Source organism: Mustelus asterias, chromosome 23, assembly GCF_964213995.1.
Source record: "Mustelus asterias chromosome 23, sMusAst1.hap1.1, whole genome shotgun sequence".
NCBI classification, from domain to species: Eukaryota; Metazoa; Chordata; class Chondrichthyes; order Carcharhiniformes; family Triakidae; genus Mustelus; species Mustelus asterias.
In genome coordinates this window covers 60,028,237-60,050,790 of record NC_135823.1, presented here as the reverse complement: position 1 = coordinate 60,050,790, position 22,554 = coordinate 60,028,237, and the positions used below count along the sequence as shown (strand labels likewise).

The following is a 22,554-nucleotide window of genomic DNA, read 5'->3' as shown; positions in this document are numbered from 1 at the left end:
AATGCAACATCACGCACTGATAGAAGGGAAGTTAGAGTCCAACAACAAATCTACTCAATTCCTTGTCCTTTGACTTTCATTGAGTAGTAGATTTTAAACGTTGCAGCCGTTTGAGGTTTGCTGGTTTCTTGGATGCGGTTAAATGTAGAAAATTTTGCAATTATTACGAAATCTTGGTTCACTGGCAAGTTTCTTGGACGGGGTGACACACACTTCCGAGAGAGAGAGAAAGAATCATAGAATCCCTGCAGTGTGGAAGGTGGCCATTTGGCCCATCGAGTCTGCACCGACCATAATCCCACCCAGGCCCTATTCCCGTAGCCCCACATTTACCCCGCCGATCCCCCCAACGCCAGGGTCAATTTAACATGGCCAATCAACCTAAACCGCACATCTTTGGAGTGTGGGAGGAAACCGGAGCACCCGGAGGAAACCCAAGCAGACACGGGGAGAACGTGCGAATTCCACACAGACAGTGACCTAAAGCCGGAATTGAACCCGGGTCTGTGGTGCTGTGAAGCAGCAGTGCTGACCACTGTGCCATCGTGCCGCCCGTAAGAAGTGCAGCTTTTTCAGCCTGTTTCCTTGCCGTAAAACTTTCTTGACACTCCCTGTGTCTCTTGCAATCTTGATGTGGAGATGCCGGCGTTGGACTGGGGTAAACACAGTAAGAAGTTTAACAACACCAGGTTAAAGTCCAACAGGTTTATTTGGTAGCAAAAGCCACACTTTTGCTTTTGCTACCAAATAAACCTGTTGGACTTTAACCTGGTGTTGTTAAACTTCTTACTCTCTTGCAATCTCCCAGCAGTGGCTGCAGCCTAGCTGGTTATGCTTCACCCATTGTGTATTTCGAAGGAATTTTGGGTGGGCCTGTCCGTGGCACTCACTGTTTCAATATCCAGGATTTTGCATTTTAATTTGAGTTGATTTAATATTGCCACATGCATTGGTATACAGTGAAAAGTATTGTTTCTTTCGTGCTATACAGACAAAGCATACCATTCATAGAGAAGGAATGGAGAGGGTGCAGAATGTAGTGTTACAGTCATAGCTAGGGTGTAGAGAAAGATCAACTTAATGCGAGGTAGGTCCATTCAAAAATCTGATGGCAGCAGGGAAGAAGCTGTTCTTGAGTCGGTTGGTACGTGACCTCAGACTTTTATATCTTTTTCCCGACGGAAGATGGTGGAAGAGAGAATGTCCGGGGAGCATGGGGTCCTCTTTAATGTCTCTTCCATAGACAGTGGCAGGTTTCGATGGATCATTGAATCATAGTCTTCACACTCCCTTGAGGGTGTCTTGTTTGCTTTTTCAACTTCACCTTGGAACGTGGTCATGCATTTTGATGGAGTTTGTTCTGCCGCATTTCAAATCGCCAAATCCTCAGTCAGTTGAAAGTTGAGAAGTCATATTTTCAAAAGGAAAGGGTACAACCTCGTGACAAGCAGAGTCTTTCGACTATTCCTGACGCCTTTCCCATTTAATTAGTTACTTTCCACTGGTTTTGGTGCAGCAACTTCAGGGATTTTCCTGTGAAAGTCAATGACTGAGTTCGTTAATTTGATTTGATTTATTATCGTCACATGTATTAGTATACATGAAAAGTATTGTTTCTTGCGCGCTATACAGACAAAGCATACGGTACATAGAGAAGGAAACGAGAGAGTGCAGAATGTAGTGTTACAGACTGGCTAGAGTGTAGAGAAAGATCAACTTAATGCAAGGTAAGTCCATTCAAAAGCCTGACAGCAGCAGGGAAGAAGCTGTTCTTGAGTCGGTTGGTACGTGACCTCAGACTTTTGTATCTTTTTTCTGACGGGAGAAGGTGGAAGAGAGAATGTCCGGGGTGCGTGGGGTCCTTAATTATGCTGGCTGCTTTTCCGAGGCAGCAGGAAGTGTAGACAGAGTCAATGGATGGGAGGCTGCTTTGTGTGATGGATGGGGCTACATTCATGATCTTTTGTAGTTTCTTGCGGTCTTGGTCAGAGCAGGAGCCATCCCAAGCTGTGATACAACCAGAAAGAATGCTTTCTATGGTGCATCTGTAAAAGTTGGTGAGAGTCGTATCTGACATGCCAAATTTCCTCAGTCTTCTGAGAAAGTAGAGGCGTTGGTGGGCTTTATAAAAGTGGCTCAAATCCTCGACCCCCCCTCTTACAAGTTTCTGGGTCAGGTTTACAAAAACTAAACAGCATCTACTTTGCAGCCGGACCTGACAGAACCTACGCAACAATTCTCCGAATCATCTCCAGTTGTTCCTCCTTCTGACAAAAGCTCTTAAGTCAAGTTAAGCTTAAAGTTAATGGTTCCTCTTATTAAGCCAATGCAGGAGATGCTCTCTGATCCAATTTATTCTTCCCCTCATCAAAGAGCAACCCTTTCATCGCAGGGACCAATCTGGGTATAGGTTGAGAGGCGGTAGATTTAAAACTGAGATGAGGAGGAACCACTTCTCGCAGAGGGTAGAGAATTTGTGGAACTCGCTCCCTCATAGCACGGTGGAGTCTGAATCATTGAATGGTTTCAAGAATGAGATAGATAGATTCGTGATAAAACAATGGGATAAAAAGGATATGGGGAATAGGTGTGGAGGTGGATTTGAGACAAGGGAGAGATCAGCCATGATCTGATTGAATGGTGGAGCAGGCTTGAAGGGCTGAATTTGCCTACTTCTGCTCCTAATTTCTATATGCCTACCCTTCCTTAGAAATAGAGACCAAAACTGCGCACAATATTCCAGTGTAGTCTCACCAAACCCCAAGTAGCAAGACTCCTTTATTCTTGTATCCCAATTCCCTTGTAATAAAGGCTAACCTGTCATTATTTTCCCTAATTGCTTGTTGTACCTGCATGCTAACCTTATCTTCCTTGTGAGAGTTCATCTATGACTCTCAGAACATCAACAGTTGAAAAGTTTCATGTCCTTGCAAAAACATTCTGCTTTTTTTATTCTAACAACCAAAGTTGCACAAATTCACTACCCTCTGCGAGAAGTGGTTCCTATCCCTCCTTTATACTTCATCTGCTATCTTGTTGCCCACTCACATAACGTGTCTATAATCCCTTTGCAGCCTCTTTGTGTCCTCCTCGCAGCTTGGATTCTCACCTAGCTGTCTATTGTCAGCAGACTTAGATGCATTACTCCTGTTTCTTTGCCTAAATCATTAATATGGGTTGTAAATAGCAGAGATCCCAGCCCCGATTCTTACAACCCTGTCTTAGTAACAACCTGCCAAATTTGAAAATTACCCATTTATCTCCACCCTCTGCTTTCTTTCCATCAACTAATCTCCCATTGATGTTAGCATATCTCCCCAACTCTGAATCCTTATCTTATTTATTAACCTTTTTTTGTGCCATCTTTCAAATACCTTTTGGTGTACTACAAGTACACCACATCTACTGGTTCCCCTTTATCTACCCTACTAGTTACTGTCAGATCAACTGTGGTCTTATTAAATGGTAGAGCAGGCTCAAGGGGCGGAATGGCCTACTTTTACTCCTCCTTTGTTTGTGCAGGATTCGATTTTACATCAAGGTGTATTTATGCAAGTTAAAAAGTTGGAGGGGTTGAGTTCCTCTGTAGTTAAGATGCTAATGAACCAGTTTTGATATTGTGTTCAAGTAGACTGCAATCAGTAAGAACTTTCTTAGCTCATCTCGGTTATTAACAGCGCTCACATTGTCCTTGATCCCTTTAGGTATGTGTGAACATGAGAAATACAAAAGAGACACGGGCAACAGCAGCACAACATGGTGGGCCGAAGGGTCTGTTCCTGTGCTGTACTTTTCTATGTTGTGCCTTTATGTTCTATGTTGGGTGGCATAGTGGCACAGTGGTCAGCATTGCTGCATTGCAATTCTCAGGTGGCATAGTGGTTAGCACTGCTGCCTCACAGCGCCAGGGACCCAGGTTCGATTCCCGGCTTGGGTCACTGTCTGTGCAGAGTCTGCATATTCTCCCCGTGTCTGCGTGGGTTTCCTCCGGGTGCTCCAGTTTCCTCGCACAGTCTGAAAGATGTGATGGTCAGGTGAATTGGCCGTGCTGAATTCTCCCTCAGTGCACTCCCGGAACAGGTGCCAGAGTGTGGCAATTGGGGGATTTTCACAGTAACTTCATTGCAGTGTTAATGTAAGCCTACTTGTGACATTAATAAATAAACTTTAACGTATTAAACCATCCCAAGGGGAGCAGGCTCGAAGGGCCAAATGGCCTCCTCCTGCCTCTATTTTCTGTGTAACGTCCTTCACAGGAGCATTATACAATAAAGATTAACACTGAGGCACGGATGGTGCGATTAGGTCAAGTGACCAAAAGCTTTGGTCAAGGAAGTAGGTTTGAAGGAGCGTCTTAAAGGGGGAAAATGAGGGTGGGGAGGTGTATAGAGGGAATTCCAGAGGCAAAAAAAGTCATGTCCATTCGTGGTGGGGTAATTAAAATTGGGAATGCACAGCAGGCCAGAAATAGAGGAGCACAGATATAGAATCATAGTACCCTACAGTACAGAAAGAGGCCATTCGGCACATCGAGTCTGCACCAACCACAGTCCCACCCAGGCTCTATCCACATATCCACCCACTAACCTATGCATCCTGGGACACTAAGGGGCAATTTAGAATGGTCAATCAACCTAGCCCACACATCTTTGGATTGTGGGAGGAAACCGGAGCGCCCGGAGGAAACCCACGCAGACACGGGGAGAATGTGCAAACTCCACACAGACAGCAACCCGAGCTGGGATTCGAACCCAGGTCCCTGGAGCTGTGAAGCAGTGGTGCTAACCACTGTGCTACCCTGCCGCCCTCTCAGAGAGTTGTGGCGAAACTGGTCAAGGTGAGAGATGAGGGCGAGGTCATGGAGGGATGACCAGGATGAGAATTTTAAAATTGAGACATTGGCCAGGATTTTATGACTACGTTCGGGCGAGGTTCCGTAAAATCCTGCCCGAGGCCAACGGAAAATCCTGTTCTGTGAGGCGGTAAAATTCCAGCCATTGGTTTGACCGGGAACCAGTGTAAGTCAGCGAGCACAAGGGGAGATAGGGGAACAGAACCTACTGCGAGTTAAGACAGGAAGACAGGCTTATAGAAAGTAAATATTACACAGGCGGTCGCATTTTTTTCTTTTTGAATAAAATAGCTGGAATCATTGGGACTGTGGATGAATGGAGCAGTTAGACATTTCCGTTAGGTAGACAGGGTTAGTGCATGAAAGCATGTTGTGGTCATTACTTTGGTACCATGATGTGAATAGAGTGAAAACCACTCCAGATATTGCCCTGAATGTCCCATCACGCTAAGCTAAAGCAGTGTAGTGATTCGTATCAATGCACCATGCATTTGTCTAGGCCATGCGCAGAGAGATTACAAAAGAAAACACATACAAAAGACTCGAACATCCACTTCAGATCACAAAGGGATATTCTTATTACTCAGATTCTTGGCCAGGGCATCAGGTTGTTAGAGAAAAATCTGCAGACACGGGGAGAATGTGCAAACTCCACACAGACAGTGGCCCAAACCGGGAATCGAACCCGGGTCCCTGGTGCTGTGAGGCAGCAGTGCTAACCACTGTGCCACCGTGCCGCAGCTTAGCCATGATGATTGAGGATTTTCTTCTCTCTGAGTAGAGCGTCAGGGGAAAAGCAAGGGAGTGACATGGGGGGAAAGAGTGGGTCTAATTGTCTGCTACTTTCAAAGGGCCAGCCCAGGCACGATGGGTCGAATGGCCCCCTTCTACGCCCTACAATTCTATGATCCATTCTTGACCCAAAGTGGCAGTCAATTCAGAGCAAACCGGATGAAGATTACTGAATCCAATTCAACAGCGGAGGGAGCAACTGGCGACATGTGAAGCCAACAAATATCTCCGCTGGCACTGAATTCGGAACAAGCGTCAATTTTCTTGCCGATCAGTTAAGGTCAATTTGGCACAAAATGTGTTGGACGGAGGAGCGAGGCTATGTTTTAATTGCATTGACTCCAAGGAGACGTTCCATTGGACCAGGTGACTGTGGGATCATGACTAGTATAATATGCGGCTCCCTCCAGTGACCTAGTGGTCCAGGTCACTCAATTGGTAGACGGCAAAGCTAGAGCAATGCTCCGGGAGCCCTTGGCTGGAATCCATGCAATGATGAAGCCAACCTGTGGTAGCCATGGGTGAGCTGAAAGAATGTACACAATGCTGCAATGTTGCACTGTGCATTTACACCGTGCAGAAATCAATGGAAATGAGAGTCGATTCTACAACGGGCAACTAATCTGTGACGCTAGGAGGCCAGGTCAGAAATCTCGCCCTAGTGACCACGATGGCCTGGATTGGATTCAGTAATCTTCATCCGGTTTGCTCAGAATTGACTGCCGCTTTGGGTCAAGAAAGGATCATAGAATTGTAGAGCAGAGAAGGGGGCCATTCTACCCATCATGTCTGGGCTGGCTCTTTGAAAGAAGCATTAAATTAGTCCCACTCTTTTCCCCCCCCCCCCATGTCGCTCCCTTGCTTTTCCCCCAACGCTCTACTTGCCCCTCAGAGAGAAGAAAATCCTCAATCATCATTGGATAAGCTGCGACACGGTGGCACAGTGGTTAGCACTGCTGCCTCACAGCGCCAGGGACCCGGTTCAATTCCGGCCTTGGTCACTGTCTGTGTGGAGTTTGCACCTTCTCCTCATATCTGTGTGGGTTTCCTCCGGGTGCTCCGGTTTCCTCCCACACTCCAAGGGTATGTAAATGACAAATTGCCTCTTAGTGTCAGGGGGATACACAGGGTAAAGATGTGGGGTTATGGAGATAGGGCCTGTGTGGGATTGTTGTCAGTGCAGGCTCGATGGGCCAAATGGCCTCCTACACTGTAGGGATTCTATTCCATTCTATGAAATGAGAATGAAGAAAATCAGGGATGCGCAGGGGTCCAAAAGTAGAAGAGTGCAGAGATCCGAGGTGAGGAGTAATTTCTTCACCCAGAGGGTGGTGAATGTGTGGAATTCACTACCACAGAAAGTAGTTGAGGCCAAAACGTTGTGTGATTTCAAGAAGAAATTAGATATAGCTCTTGGGGCTAAAGGATCAAGGGATATGGGAGGAAGGGGGGGATCAGGATATTGAATTTGATGATCAGCCATGACCATAATGAATGGTGGAGCAGGCTTGAAGGGCCGAATGGCCTCCTCCTGCTTCTAGTTTCCAAGTTTCTATGGGGGTGGGGGGGTTGTAGGAGGTTACAGAGGTTCGACACCAGGGGGTGATTCGAAGGTAGGGATGCAGCCATTATGTATAACCCCTCGTCTTGAAAGCAAATCAGATCGTAATATAATGAACAGAAGTCACCCAGGGAGTGCACAGAACAGGCCTGGCACACATAGAGCTGCAAGCCAATACAGAAGAAGAGCTCCAAATCTTGTTCTAAACTCGTTCCAATTTCCGAGAGGAGCGACTGGAATCCATTTCTTGCATGCAAAACCGCCAGAAACAATTAATTTTCAGACTGAGCTGTCAGTCCGGCCATAAATATTAAGCTAATTTAGTAAATGAGGAACGGCTGCCACTCTGGTTAGTTATTGCTGATGTGACTATGGGAGCGGGACGGCTTGCTTAACCCTGGCGATGCTTCATCCCTGCTCTCGGGGACAGCAACAGCCAGCACGCAAACACTGAGCATCCAGAGTAACAGGTTTTCAGTCGGTTGCCGATTCTGGCTGTGTAGGGTGGCGCAGTGGTTAGCACTGCTGCCTCACAGCATCAGGGACCCGGGTTCAATTCCGACCTCGGGGCACTGTCTGTGTGGAGCCTGCACGTTCTCCCCGTGTCTGCGTGGGTTTTCTCCGGGTGCTCCGGTTTCCTCCCACAGTCCAAAGATGTGCTGGGTTAGGTGGATTGGCCATGCTAAATTGACCTGTAGTGTTGGGGGTAGATTATCATATAGAAATCATTGAATCCCTACAGTGCAGAAGGAGGTCATTCGGCCCATCAAGTCTGCACTGACAATGATCCCACCTCGGCCTTATCCCCATAATCCCACATATTTAATCCGCTAATCCCTCTAATCTATGCATCCTGGGCCACTAAGGAGCAATTTAGCATGGCATACCCAGGGTAAATACATGCAGTTACAGGGAGAGGGCCTGGGTGGGATTGTTGTTGGTGCAGGCTCGATGGGCCGAATGGCCTCCTTCTGTACAGTAGGGATTTTATGATTCTATATACTCCTGGGAGGTTTCCCGTGTCCTCCAACCACTCTGTCCCTCTCAGTCCCACCAGTGGTCACTCAGTACACCTGGCCATCCTAGAAAAAGAACATAGAAAAAACTACAGCACAAACAGGCCCTTCGGCCCACAAGTTGCGCCGGTCATGTCCCTACCCACCTAGGCTTATATATAGGCTTACCTATAACCCTCAATCCTATTAAGTCCCATGTACTCATCCAGAAGTCTCTTAAAAGACCCTATTGAATTTGCCTCCACCACCACTGACGGCAGCCGATTCCACTCACCCACCACCCTCTGAGTAAAAAACTTACCCCTGACATCTCCTCTGTACCTACTCCCCAGCACCTTAAACCTGTGTCCTCTCGTAGCCCTGGGAAAAGGCCTCCTGAGTTTCCACCCGATCTATACCTCTCAACATCTTGTACACCTCTATCAGGTCACCTCTCATCCTTCGTCTCTGCAAGGAGAAAAGACCGAGCTCCCTCAACCTATCCTCATAAGGCATGCCCCCCAATCCAGGCAACATCCTTGTAAATCTTCTCTGCACCCTTTCAATCATTTCCACATCCCTCCTGTAATGAGGCGACCAGAACTGAGCACAGTACTCCAAGTGGGGTCTGACGAGGGTCTTATATAGCTGCAACATTATCTCCCGACTCCTAAACTCAATCCCTCGATTGATGAAGGCCAGCACACCATACGCCTTTCACCATCCTCTCCACGCAGTGCTTTCCCATGACTACTGGAAAGGGACGGCTGTTGACATTGTTTCCTCCTCCACCAGCCTTTCTCCCCACATCTCCAATAAAAGGCAATGGAAATTTTTCTCCAAGGTAGCTCGCAGTCATGTCCAGGAAGGATTAACCTTCACTTGATTTGATTTGATTTATTATTGTCACATGTATTGGTTTACAGTGAAAAGTATTGTTTCTTGCGCGCTATACAGACAAAGCATACCGTTCATAGAGTACGTATGGGAGAAGGTAAGGAGTGGGTGCAGAATGTAGTGCTACAGTCATAGTTAAGGTGTAGAGAAAGATCAACTTAGAGTCATAGAGTCTCAGAGGTTTACAGCATGGAAACAGGCCCTTCGGCCCAACTTGTCCATGCCACCCTTTTTATTTAAACCCCTAAGCCAGTCCCAATTGTCCACATTTGGCCCATATCCCTCTATAGCCATCTTACCCATGTAACTATCTAAATGCTTTTTAAAAAACAAAATTGTATCCGCCTCTATTACTACCTCTGGCAGCTTGTTACAGACACTCACCAAGCTCTGTGTGAAAAAATTGCCCCTCTGGACACTTTTGTATCTCTCCCCTCTCAGCTTAAACCTATGCCCTCTAGTTTTAGACTCGCCTACCTTTGGGAAAAGATATTGACTATCTAGCTGATCTATGTCCCTCAACTTAATGTGAGGTAGGTCCATTCAAAAGTCTGACGGCAGCAGGGAAGAATCTTGAGTCAGTTGGTATGTGACCTCAGACTTTTGCATCTTTTTCCCGATGGAAGGTGGTGGAAGAGAGAATGTCCAGGGTACATGGGGTCCTTGATTATGCTGGTTGCTTTCCTGAGGCGGTGGGAAGTGTAGACAGAGTCAATGGATGGGAGGCTGGTTTGTGTGATGGATTGGGCTACATTCACGAGCTTTTGTAGTTTCTTACAGTCTTGGTGCAGAGCAGGAGCCATACCAAGATGTGATACAACCAGAAAGAATGCTTTCTATGGTGCATCTGTAAAAGTTGGTGAGAGTTCGTAGCGGACATGCCAAATTTCCTTAGCCTCCTGAGAAAGTAGAGGCATTGGTGGGCTTTCTTAGCTATAGGGTTGGCATGGGGGGACCAGGGCAGGTTGTTGGTGATCTGGACACCAAAAAACTTGAAGCTCTCGACCATTTCCACTTCATCACAGTCACTTTCTGGAGACCTCAGGACAAAGTCTGGAGTGTTGGCAAGCCTAAATTACATTGAGGTAGGGCCGTTAACTTAGAAGCAGTGGCCCAAGGTCTGAGTGATATCCAGTGTACCACAGTGATCCTAACATCTCCGCCTCCTTCTCCTCATTACCCACTTTTTCCTCTCATCCTGCTCCTGTGAAGAACCCGGAGATGTTTACTATAAAAGAGGGCCTGCGTTTATATATCACCCATCATGACCACCGGACATCTCAAAGTGCTTTATGACAAATGAAGTACTTTTGAAGTGTAGTCACCGCTGTGATGCAGAAAATGCAGCAGCCAATTTGCACACAGCAAGCTGACCACCCCGTGTCTGTATGGGTTTTCTCCGGGTGCTGCAGTTTCCTCCCACAGTCCAAAGCTGTTTTTAAAGCTTATTTATTAGTGCCTCAAGTAGGCTTACATTAACACTGCAATGAAGTTACTGTGAAAATCCCTAGTGGCCACACTCTGGCGCCTGTTCGGGTACATTGAGGGAGAATTTAACATGGCACCTAACCCAGCACATCTTTCGGACTGAGAGAGGAAACCGGAGCACCCGGAGGAAACCCACGCAGACACGGGGAGAATGTGCAAACTCCACAGACAGTGACCCAAGCTGGGAATCGAACCCAGGTCCCTGGCGCTATGAGACAGCAGTGCGTGCCACTGTGCCGCTGTATAACAGCAGATGTGTAGGTTAGGTTGATTGGCCATGCTAAATTGCCCCGTAGTGTCCCAAGGTGTGTAGGTTCTGGGGATTAGAGTGATAACTACGTGGGGTTACAGGGATAGGGCCTGGATGAGATGCTGGTGCAGACGTGATGGGCTGAATGGCCTCCTTCTGCACTGTAGTGACTCTATGATTCTACGTCATGGTGGCACAGTGGTGAGCACCGCTGCCTCACAGCGCCAGGGACCTGGGTTCTATTCCCGGCTTGGGTCACCGTCTATGTGGAGTTTGCACGTTCTCCCCGTGTCTGCGTGGGTTTTCTCCAGGTGCTCCGGTTTCCTCCCATGCTCCAAAGATGTGCGGGTTAAGTGGATTGGCCATGCTAAATTGCCCCTTAGTGTTAGGGGGACTAGCTGGGGTTATGCATGTGGTTATGGGGATAGAGCATGGGTGGGATTGTGGTCGGTGCAGACTCTGTGGGCCGAATGGCCTTCCTCTGCACTGTAGGATTCTATCTCTACTCCACAGGGTGTGAAGGCAGGTTTGATCGAGGTATTCAAAATGAAATTGAATTGTAATCTGAAAAGAGAGAATGTGCAAGGTTATGGAGATTGGGCAGGTGAGTTGGACAAGGTAGAATGTGCTCTCAGAGAGCCAGTGCGGATCGGATGGGCCAAATGGCCTCCTTTTGCACTGCAAAAGTACTGCGATAATGTAAAAGATATTGACTATGTTAAATGCGCCATACAAATGCAAGATATTTATTTAGTGAGAAAGGTGGGATCGCCCAGAGAAGGCTGTGCGGCCGAAACCTGGTCTGTGTAGAAGCAGAGAAAGTGCTGAAGCAGTTGATGACCTCTCCTCACACGTTGAAAGATTTATTGGCCATTCTTGCAGCTCCAGCACTTTTTCTCCGGAGAATGTGCTTGAACAGCAGTGAAGTGTGGCCGCTTTTCTCATTTGCAACCAAATCATTAACTGCAACAAAGCAGGCAGCTATTTTTAGCTACCTCCTGACATCAAAGTGACGTGGCTGCCTCACTTGTGTTATTTTAAGAGCCCAGGGAGCAAAGAGCTCATCTGTTAAACATCACACGGCCCGGGCGAGGGGAATTAGACCCCGGTCGTGATGATGGATTGTGTGTGTAGAATATTGAAGGGGGTGGAATTATAAAATTCAGCACCGAGCTCCATTCTAAGGCACACGAACATGAGTCTGAAAGATCAGCCTGTTTCTCTGCAATCTCCTAGGGCATCAATCACCAAGCCTTTGCACAGCGTTCAGTAGTTTCTCTCTTGGGAAGGAGCTCAGAAGAAACACTGGCAAACCTTTAGATTTCCCCCCCTTTTGAACAAGATCGCCCCACTTGATGGGGAGACTTGCATTTAAGGGGAGGTGTTGGCCTAGTGGTATTGTTGCTAGTCTATTAATCCAGAAACTCAGCTAATGTTCATAAGACCATATGATATAGGAGCAGAATTAGGCCATTCGGCCCATCATGTCCGCTCCACCATTCACTCATGGCTGATAGGTTTCTCAACCTCATTCTCCTACCTTTTCCCCGTAGCCTTTGATCCCCTTACCAATCAAGAACCTATCCATCTCTGCCTCAAAGACACTCAATGACCTGGTCCTCTGTGGCAATGAATTCCACGGTTTCACCACCCTCTGGCTGAAGAAATTCCTCCTCATCTCGGTTCTAAAGGGTCGTCCCTTTATCCCGTTCAGCAGATGGGGGAATTTGAATTCAATAAAATATCTGGAATTAAGAATCTACTGATGACCATGAAACCATTGTCGATTGTCGGAAAAACCCATCTGGTTCACTAATGTCCTTGAGGGAAGGAAATCTGCCATCCTTACCCAGTCTGGCCTACATGTGACTCCAGAGCCACAGCAATGTGGTTGACTCTCACCTGCCCTCTGACGAGGGATGGGCAATAAATGCTGGCCGGCCAGCGACCCCCATGTCCCACGAATGAATAAAAAAAGGTAACAAGTTTCTGGGATACCCCAAAGCGCTCTGCGATCAATGAGATACTTTTTGAAGTAAATGCTTGGAAACACTAAGCCTGGTCAGGTGGTGTCTGTGGAGAAACGGACAGAGATTAATGTTTCAGTTCGATTACCTTTCATCATCACTGGGCAAAATTAGAGACGTAGCAGGTTTCCAGCGAGGGTGGAGAGGTCGCGGGGTGGGCGGCTGCCTAGGATGGGGGTGGGTGTGTGTGCTTGGGGTGAGGGGATAGAGGAGGAAATAGGACGTTATCCGCAATAGTTAACACAATGTTGAGTTCAGGAGCCAGAGTGTGTCCGATCAAACTTGAAGAGGAGGATGGCATCTTTTGACTTGGCACGTTGCAGCCGTCTGGACTCAAACATTTATCCCCTCCTGCCATCCACCTTTTCTTCCTCGCTGTAGATCCTACAGCTGACCAAAAAGGCACCAGGAACAATAACGCGAGGGCACTCGGCCCATCCAGTGGCTGCCAGCCCTTGTACAACTGCCCCTAACAGGATCAGTGTCCACTCTCTTTGCTGTGGCTGTTCATAGAATCCATAGGATCCCTACAATGCAGAGGAGGCCGTTCAGCCCCTCATGTCTGCACCAACTCTCCGACAGAGCATCCCAACCAGGCCCTATCATAAAAACATAGAAGCTAGAATTAGGATTAGGCGATTTGGCCCCTCGAGCCTGCTCCGCCATTCATTTTGATCATGGCTGATCATCGATTTCAATATCCTGATCCCGCCTTCCCCCATATCCCTTGATCCCTTTAGCCTCAAGAACTTTATCTAATTTCTTCTTGAAATCAGACAACATTTTGATTTCAACTACATTCTGTGGGAGTGAATTCCACAGATTCACCACCCTCTGGGTGGAGAAATTTCTCCTCACCTCAGTTCTAAAAGGTTTATCCCTTATCCTCAAACTATGACCCCTAGTTCTGGAGTTGCCCACGATTGGGAACATTCTTTCTGAATCTACACTGTATAAACCTCTTAAAATTTTATAAGTTTCTATGAGATCCCCTTTCACTCTTCCAAACTCCAGTGACTATAATCCTAACTGACTTAGTCTCTCCTCATATGACAGTCCTGCCATCCCAGGAATTGGCCTGGTAAACTTTCACTGTACTCCCTCTATAGCAAGGACATCCTTCCTCAGATAAGGACACCAAATTGCACACACTATTCCAGATGTGGCCTCACCAACGCCCTATACAATTGCAACAAAACATCCCTATCCCTATACTCAAATCCTCTCGCTATGAAGGCCTACATATCATTTGCCTTCTTTACTGCCTGCTGTACCTGTGCGCTTACTTTCAGCGACTGATGCATGAGGATGCCAAGGTCTCGTTGAGTGTCCACCCCCCTCAATTTACACCCCTTCAGGTAATAATCTGTCTTCCTATTATTGCTGCCAAAGTGGATAATCTCACATTTATTCACATTGTAGTTCATCTGCCATGTAGATGCCCACACACTCAGCCTGTCCAAATCACACTGAAGCATCTCTGCATCCTCCTCACAGCTCACCCTCCCACCCAACTTTGTATCATCTGCAAATTCGCAGATAATACATTCAGTTCCCTCTTCCAAATCATTAATATATAATGTGAACAGTTGAGGTCCAAGCACAGATCCCTGCGGAACCCCACTCGTCACTGACTGCCAATCAGAAAAAGACCCATTTATGCTAACTCTTGGCTTCCTATCTGCAAACCAGCTTTCTATCCATCTTATGACATTACCTACAATCCCATATGCTTTATCTTTACATCGTAGTCTGTTATGTGAGACCTTGTTGAAAGCCTTCTGAAAGTCTAAATAAACCACATCCACTGGTTCTCCTCGGTCAACTCAACTAGTTACATCCTCAAAGAATTCCAGTAGATTCATCAAGCATGATTTCCCTATTGTAAATCCGTGCTGACTTTGTCTGATTATACCACTGCCTTCCAAATGCCGAGTTATGAAATCCTTGTTAATGGACTCTAGCAACTTTCCCAGTAGTGATGTTAGGCTCATTGGTCTATAGTTCCCTGTTTTCTCTCTACCTCCCTTTTTGAATAGTGGGCTTACATTAACTACCCTCAGATCTGTAGGAACTATTCCAGAGTCCAAAGATTTTTGGAAAATAACCCACCAATGTATCTACCATTTCCAGGGCCACTTCCTTAAGTACTCTGGGATGAAGTTTATCAGGACCTGGAGATTTATCCACCTTCAATCCCATCAATTTCCCCAAAACCATTTCTCTACAAATGCTGATTTCCTTCAGCTCCTCACTAAAACATGTTTCTCTCAACACTTCTGGTCAAGTATTCATGTCTTCCTTTGTGAAGACTGAAGCCAAGTACAAATTTAATTCCTCTGCCATTTCTCTATTCCCCGTTATGAATTCTCCTGTTTCTGGCTGTAAGGGGCCTACATTCGTTTTGATCAATCCTTTTCTCTTTACATATCTATAGAAACTTTTACAGTCAGTTTTCATGTACCCTGCTATCTTACTTTCATATCCTATCCCCATAACCCCACACATATTTACCTTAAACTACCCAACCTACACATCTTGGGACACTAAGAGCCAATCCATCTAACCTGCACAACTTTGGACTGTGGGAGAAAACCGGAGCACCCAGAGTAAACCCACGCAGACATGGGGAGAACATGCAGACTCCGTACAGACAGTGACCCAAGGCGGGAATTGAACCCGGGTCCCTGGCGCTGTGAGGGGCCAATGCCACCGTGCCACCCTTGTTATGCAGTTGCTATGGAGTGAGACTTGAACCCAAAACCTCGGAGGCAGGACAAGTGGAGTGGGGTAAAGGACAAAGGCCGAGGGGGCGCACTTCCTGCGCATGCTCAGTTGCAGTCTTCACATCAGTGTGACGTGTCCCATTATCTACCCATGCAGCTAGTTAAGCACGTGAAAACTCACTACAGAAAGTCAAGCTTTGGGTGAAGCAGAACTCACAGAGTCTCATTCAAATTGCCAAGCCATCATAGACTGGGATCTGGGATGGATTGTTACCAGCTGTTTTCCTATGTGCTGTTAAATATTAAGGTGCTACAGTGGAATTCCCATTATAAAGCCACTTTGTGTGTGTGCATTGCCAGCGATACCACCATGAAAGTACTAAATTATAGTGTTGGAACTTGGGTGATGCTTAAATAACAGGTTCAGGCTGCAGGGGTTGGGCCATTAAGTATGCTCAAAGCTGAGATAGACATAAGACCATAAGCTATAGGAGCAGAGTCTGCTCTGCCATTCAGTCATGGCAGATATGATTCTAATCCCCATTCTCCTGCCTTCTCCCCGTAACCCTTGATCCCCTTATTGACCAAGAACCTATCTATCTCTGTCTTAAATAAACTCAATGACCTGGCCTCCACAGCCCTCTGTGGCAATGAGTTCCACAGATTCACCACCCTCTGGCTGAAGAAATTCCTCCTCATCTCAGTTTTAAAGGAGCGTCCCTTCACTCTGAGGTTGTGCCCTCGAGTTCCAGTCTCTCCCACTAGCGGAAACATCCTTTCCACGTCCACTCCAACTAGGCCTCTCAGTATTCTGTAAGTTTCAATTCGATCTCCCCCTCATCCTAACAAACTCCTTTACCGCTCTTCATATGACAAACCCTTCACTCTTGGGGTAAGACAGCTTTTTAATCAGTAAGGGAATCAAGGGTTATGGGGATAAGGCGGGAAAGTGGAGTTGAGGATTATCATATCAGATCAGTCATGATCTCATTGAATGGCGGAGCAGACTCGATGGGCTGAATGGCCTACTTCTGTTGCTACATCTTACTGTCTTATAAAGTCCTGCAAATCCAAACTCCTGCTGCTGTCCAGCTGTCATATTGGTATTGTTTCTCAATGAGACTGCATGCCAACGATAATTATTCCTTTGCCTTTTTATTTGATGCATCGCTGCTAGTATCACATTGCAGTATATTGCAGGGAACTGAAGCAATAGGACTGTCTATCCTTACCTTTCGTTCAGTGGGCAATGATAAATTGGAAACAAATATATAACACACTACCCATCAGTTTTTAAAGCTAATTTTCAGTCTATTGTTACTTGGGTCTTGTATGGGTGCATAACAAGGGTGGCACGGTGGCACTGCTGTCTCACAGCGTCAGGGACCCAGGTTCAATTCCCACCTCGGGTGACTGTCTGTGAGGAGTCTGCACGTTCTCCCCGTGTCTGTGTGAGTTTCCTCCAGGTGCTCCGGTTTCCTCCCACAGTCCAAAGATGTGCGGGTTAGGTGGATTGGCCATGCCAAATTGCCCCTTAGTATCAGGGGGACTAGCAGGGTAAATACATGGGGTTACGGGGATAGGGCCTGGGTGGGATTGTTGTCGGTGCCGGCTCGATGGGCTGAATGGCCTCCTTCTGCACTGTAGGGATTCTATGTTTACCCCATATCCTTACCCCCTGGTTTGTGGGAGCTGTTCTGCATTACAATCGTGACTACACATCAAAGGTACTTCCTTGCTGTAGTGTGCTTTGAGATACTGATGGTTGTGAAAGTGCTATGTCTCACTTGCGCTCTCTCGCTCTGGCTTGCTCTGACTCTCTGGCCTACACGTGACTCCAGACCCACAGCAAGTCACTCAGTTCAAGGGCAGTTAGGGATGGGCTATAAATGCTAGCCAGCCGGCGACGCCCACGTCCCATGAAAGAATAAAGGAAAAACAAAGACCCTTTTGATTTGTTTTTAAAGATTTAAGCGTTTGAAAGCTATCAATGGATCCTGCTCCCATCACTGGCTCTGGTGGGGTGTTGGCTGTGAGTCAGATTGGAATCGGGACAATTTGGTGTTAATACAATCATGTTTCTTTTTTCCACAGTACAGGATAGGACAGCTGTACACCATCAGCAAACACAGTCATGAACAGAGCGACAAAGGCGAGGGGGTAGAAGTGGTTAAAAACGAACCCCACGACGACCCCGTTCACGGAAATGGACAGTTCACAGAGAAAAGAGTCCATTTGTCCAGGTAAGCTGTTCAAAGCTGGCAGGCATGGGGGGGTCACATTGACCCCTCTCCGAGGTTTGTCAGAAGCTCCATATGTTCAACATTACATTACTTACCCTTGCACGGTTTAAGTGCATTCAACCTAGGAATTGTTGCGTCCTGTCTTGCTGACTAAGACTGCAGTCATAATGACAATGGCAATATCCAGTTCAATCCAAGGCAGGCAGGGAATGAGTGATAAAATGGATAACCAGGAAGGAAAAAAAAACTTGCAATGGGTTGGAGGACTAGGCAAGAGTTTCTTATTCCCAAGGTGAATAATATAAATATCGAATGCAGTTTGGACAATGGACAGAGTTTATTTATTAGTCACAAGTAGGCTTATATTAACACCGCAATGAAGTTGTTGTGAAAATCCCCTAGTCACCACAGTCCGGCGCCTGTTCGGGTACACTGAGGGAGAATTTAGCATGGCCACTGCTCCTAACCAGCACATCATTCAGACTGTGGGAGGAAACCGGAGCACCCGGAGGAAACCCACACAGACAATGTGCAAACTCTACACAGACAGTGACTGGAGGCCAGAATTGAACCTGGGTCCCTGGTGCTGTGAGGCAGCAGTGCTAACCACTGTGCCACCGAGGGGAATACTCCCACACAATTTCCTCCACCGTTGCCTCCTCTTTGAAATTAGAGTCACCGAGGTATACAGTATGGAAAAAGGCCCTTCGGCCCAACTCATCCATGCTGACCAGCTTTCCTAAACTGAACCAGTCCCATTTGCCTGTGTTTGGCCCATATCCTTCTAAACCTTTCCCATCCATGTACCAGTCCAAATGTCTTTTAAATGTTGTAATTGTACCCCCCTCTACCACCTCCTCTGGCAGCTCATTCCATATACACACCACCCTCTGTATGAAAAAGTTGCCCCTCAGAATCCTTTTAAATCTTTCTCCTCTCACCTTAAACCTATGGCCTCTAGTTTTGGACTTCCCGGTAACATCCTTGTAAATATTTTTTGCACCCTTTCCAGTTTAATAACATCCTTCCTATAACGGGGTGGTACAGTGGTTAGCACTGCTGCCTCACTGCGCCAGGGACCTGGGTTTAATTCCGGCTTCGAGTGACTGTCTGTGTGGAGTTTGCACATTCTCCTCGTGTCTGCGTGGGTTTCCTCCGGGTGCTCCGGTTTCCTCCACAGTCCAAAGATGTGCAGGTAAGGTTGATTGACCATGCTAAATTGTCCTTAGTGTCAGGGGGTTAGGAGGATAAATAAGTAGGGTAATGGGGATAGGGCCTGGGTGGGATTGTGGTCGGTGCAGACTCAATGGGCTGAATGGCCTCCTTCTGCGCTGTAGAAACACACACACACACACATTCTCCCCATGTCTACGTGGGTTTCCTTCGGGTGCTCCAGTTTCCTCCCACAGTCCAAAGATGTGCGGGTTCGGTGGATTGGCCATGCTAAATTGCCCTTTGTGTCAGGGGGACTAGCTAGGGTAAATACATGGGGTTATGGGGATAGGGCCTGGGTGGGACTGTGGTCGGCACAGACTCGATGGGCCGAATGGCCTCCTTCTGCACTGCAGGGATTCTGTGGATTCTATGTTATGAATTGTACGCAGTACTCCAAATGTGGCCTAACCATTGCCTTGTACTCCACTTACATGAAACTGTGAATTAGAGCATTGAAAAATCGGCTTAACTTCTTCTTTAATGTTTGCGAATTGGAAAACAGCAGAGCTTGGAGAGCAGGGTCTGACGTACTGCTGTGGCACTCAACCCTGACCTTTTCAGGAGGCCAAGATGTATATGGCTGCCAGATGTTCAGTCAGATTGAAGAATGCGGCCTCCTCTAACTTATCTGATTTTGACAATGGAAGAGAATGTTCCTGGCCTCTCGTGCCAGTCTAACCAAAGCACACCACCCTCCAACCCAGGAGCTGCCACCGCCCCTTGCCTTCCAAAAAAAAAACAAGCCCGCAATCCTGCTTTTTAAAGTTGTGTAACCGACACCAGAAAGTATTCGGAATCCTCATTTCGCCGCTTCCTCTTTCCAGGTCCGTTCCTTTTCCAAATTATCTGTAACTCAAACTATGACAAGGGGAGCAACAGGCGCCCAGACACACAGCACCCAGCCCGATTGGCGCCCTGTTCCGGACTCCACGGCAACATCTGCAACTCACTCAGAAAGTGACTCATGCAGTCCAATCTTCCAGATGTTTGTGCTTACTCAGATTGTGAGATAAACATGCCAGAGGAAAGCTCGCCATTCATTCGGGAAAATATCCGACGGTTCCTCCTCACTTAACCCCTTCACTTCCAAAGGCTTCTTCACGATTCCCCGCACAGTTTTGCCTCCTCTACTCTGCAATCCTTTCGATATATCTTTGTGTGTTAAGGAAAAGATTTCTCACACCAATCCTCAGCTTGAACCTTACGTATCCTTGCTTTTTACTTTGAATTAAACTTAGAATCATCGAATCCCTTCAGTAGAGGTGTTGGTGGGCTTTCTTAACTTTAGCCTCATCGGCCTTTTGCCTTTTGCGCTGTCCCGCTCAACCAATCCAACATTGGGCTACATCAGCTTTCTGTATCTGTGGCTCACTGGTACAGAATCCGGGGCCCAACTCTACTTAGAGGATGTAAATGCAGTTCTACTCTCACGCCAAGGACATTGAGCCACAGTTAGTGCTGGCCAGCTGAGCAAGGTACAATTCACAGCCCCCTGTTTTTCGAGAGGCCTTGAACCACTTCCTGTGTCTCACCGACCTGTACTGGTTTGCTAATGGAGCTTGCTGCATGCACAGTTTCCCACCAGTGCTAGCTTGTTGATGACCTCACTTCCTGTTTGAGTTCATAAGTGATAGAATGGTTACAGTACAGAAGGAGGCCATTCGGCCCATCATGTCTGTAGCGGCTCTCTGCAAGAGCACCTCAGCTAGTCATAGAATCTACAGTGCGGAAGGAAGCTATCTGGCCCACCGACAACAATCCCACCCAGGTCCTATCCTCATAACCCCATATATTTACCCTCCTAATCCCCCTGACACTAAGGGGCAATTTAGCATGGCCAATCAACCAAACCTGCACATCTTTGGACTTTGGGAGGAAACTGGAGCACCCGGAGGAAACCCACGCAGACACTGGGAGAACGTGCGAACTCCACACAGGCATTCACCCGAGGCCAGAATTGAACCTGGGTCCCTGGCACTGTGAGGCAGCAGTGCTAACCATTGTGTCACCAAGCTGCCCCTGTCCCACTCCCCTGTCTTCCCCCAGTAAGAAGTCCCACAAGACCAAGTTAAAGTCCAACAGGTTTATTTGGAGCAGCGTCCGAAAGCTTGTGATTCCAAATAAAGCTGTTGGACTTTAGCCTGGTGTTGTGAAACTTCTTACTGTGCCCACCCCAGTCCAAAGCCGGCACCTCTACATCCTGTCTTTCCTCTGTAAGCCTGTGAATTATTTTTCTTCAGTTCTCTTCCTGAAAGCAAAGATTGAATCTGCCTCCACCGCGCTCTCAGACAGTGCGTTCCAGCTCCTAAACTCTCGCTGCGTAAGGAAAGCACTCCGGGGAGTTGCCGGTTGCTGCTTTGTGCCGATCATCTTCGGTTAGTGTTCTCTGCTTTTAACCGTGGCTTTCCGACACTGCTCCCTCTCTCAGCCTGTCTCCAAAGAGACTGAGGAGGAAGCTGAGAGGTCAGAGAATTAAAATGATGGAAGTGACTGGAAGCTCAAAGTCACCCTCGCAGGCAGGGAGCCGGCTGGTTTTAAAGGACAGTCAGTAGAGAATAAAGCTAAATGCTGCTGCTTTCGTGCCCCCGTGACAGAGGGTCTTGTTCTGGGTAATTTGCCCAATTCCTCCTCTCCATTTATTAATGTGAATCCAGAAGTGACAAGATGTAATTTTTGCCCCAAAATCATGATGGAAAGAACAGGCTTGTTAGAGTCATAAAGTCATAGAGGTTTACAGCATGGAAACAGGCCCTTCGGCCCAACTTGTCCATGCTGCCCTTTTTTTAAAACCCCTAAGCTAGTCCCAATTGCCCACATTTGGCCCATACCCCTCTATACCCATCTTACCCATGTAACTGTCTAAATGCTTTTTAAAAGCCAAAATTGTACCCGCCTCTACTACTACCTCTGGTAGTTTGTTCCAGACACTCGCCACCCTCTGTGTGAAAAAATCTCTCCCCTCTCTCCTTAAACCTATGCCCTCTAGTTTTAGACTCCCCTACCTTTGGGAAAAGATATTGACTATCTAGCTGATCTATGCCCCTCGTTATTTTATAGACCTCTATAAGATCATCCCCAAACCTCCTATGCTCCAGGGAAAAAAGTCCCAGTCTATCCAGCCTCTCCTTCGAACTCAAACCATCAAACCCCGGTAGCATCCTGGTAAATCTTTTCTGCACTCTTTCTAGTTTAATAATATCCTTCACAGGCCGAAAACTGCAGCTAACTCCTCACCTCAACTTGGATTCTCTGCTGCTGGTACCCCCCTTCCCCCACCCTGTTCCCCCGCCCCTCCCCCCACCCCTGTTCCCCCCCCTCACCCCTGTTCCCCCCCCCCTCACCCCTGTTCCCCCCCCCCCTCACCCCTGTTCCACCCCTCACCCCTGTTCCCCACCTCCCCCACCCCTGTTCCCCACCTCCCCCACCCCTGTTCCCCACCTCCCCCACCCCTGTTCCCCACCTCCCCCACCCCTGTTCCCCACCTCCCCCACCCCTGTTCCCCACCTCC

At 47.4% G+C, this 22,554-nt stretch overlaps 1 protein-coding gene across 2 annotated transcripts in view; it reads left to right on the top strand.

Annotated features, from left to right (window-relative positions):
- LOC144510829 (cytoplasmic phosphatidylinositol transfer protein 1-like) overlaps nucleotides 1–22,554 on the top strand; it is a 232,938-nt gene that overhangs the window by 95,701 nt on the left and 114,683 nt on the right. For both annotated transcript variants that reach the window (XM_078240774.1, XM_078240775.1), the window contains exon 3: nucleotides 17,683–17,831. In XM_078240774.1, coding sequence (XP_078096900.1) covers nucleotides 17,795–17,831 — 37 coding nt within the window. In that variant the 5' untranslated portion in view covers nucleotides 17,683–17,794. The remainder of the gene's footprint in view (nucleotides 1–17,682; nucleotides 17,832–22,554) is intronic.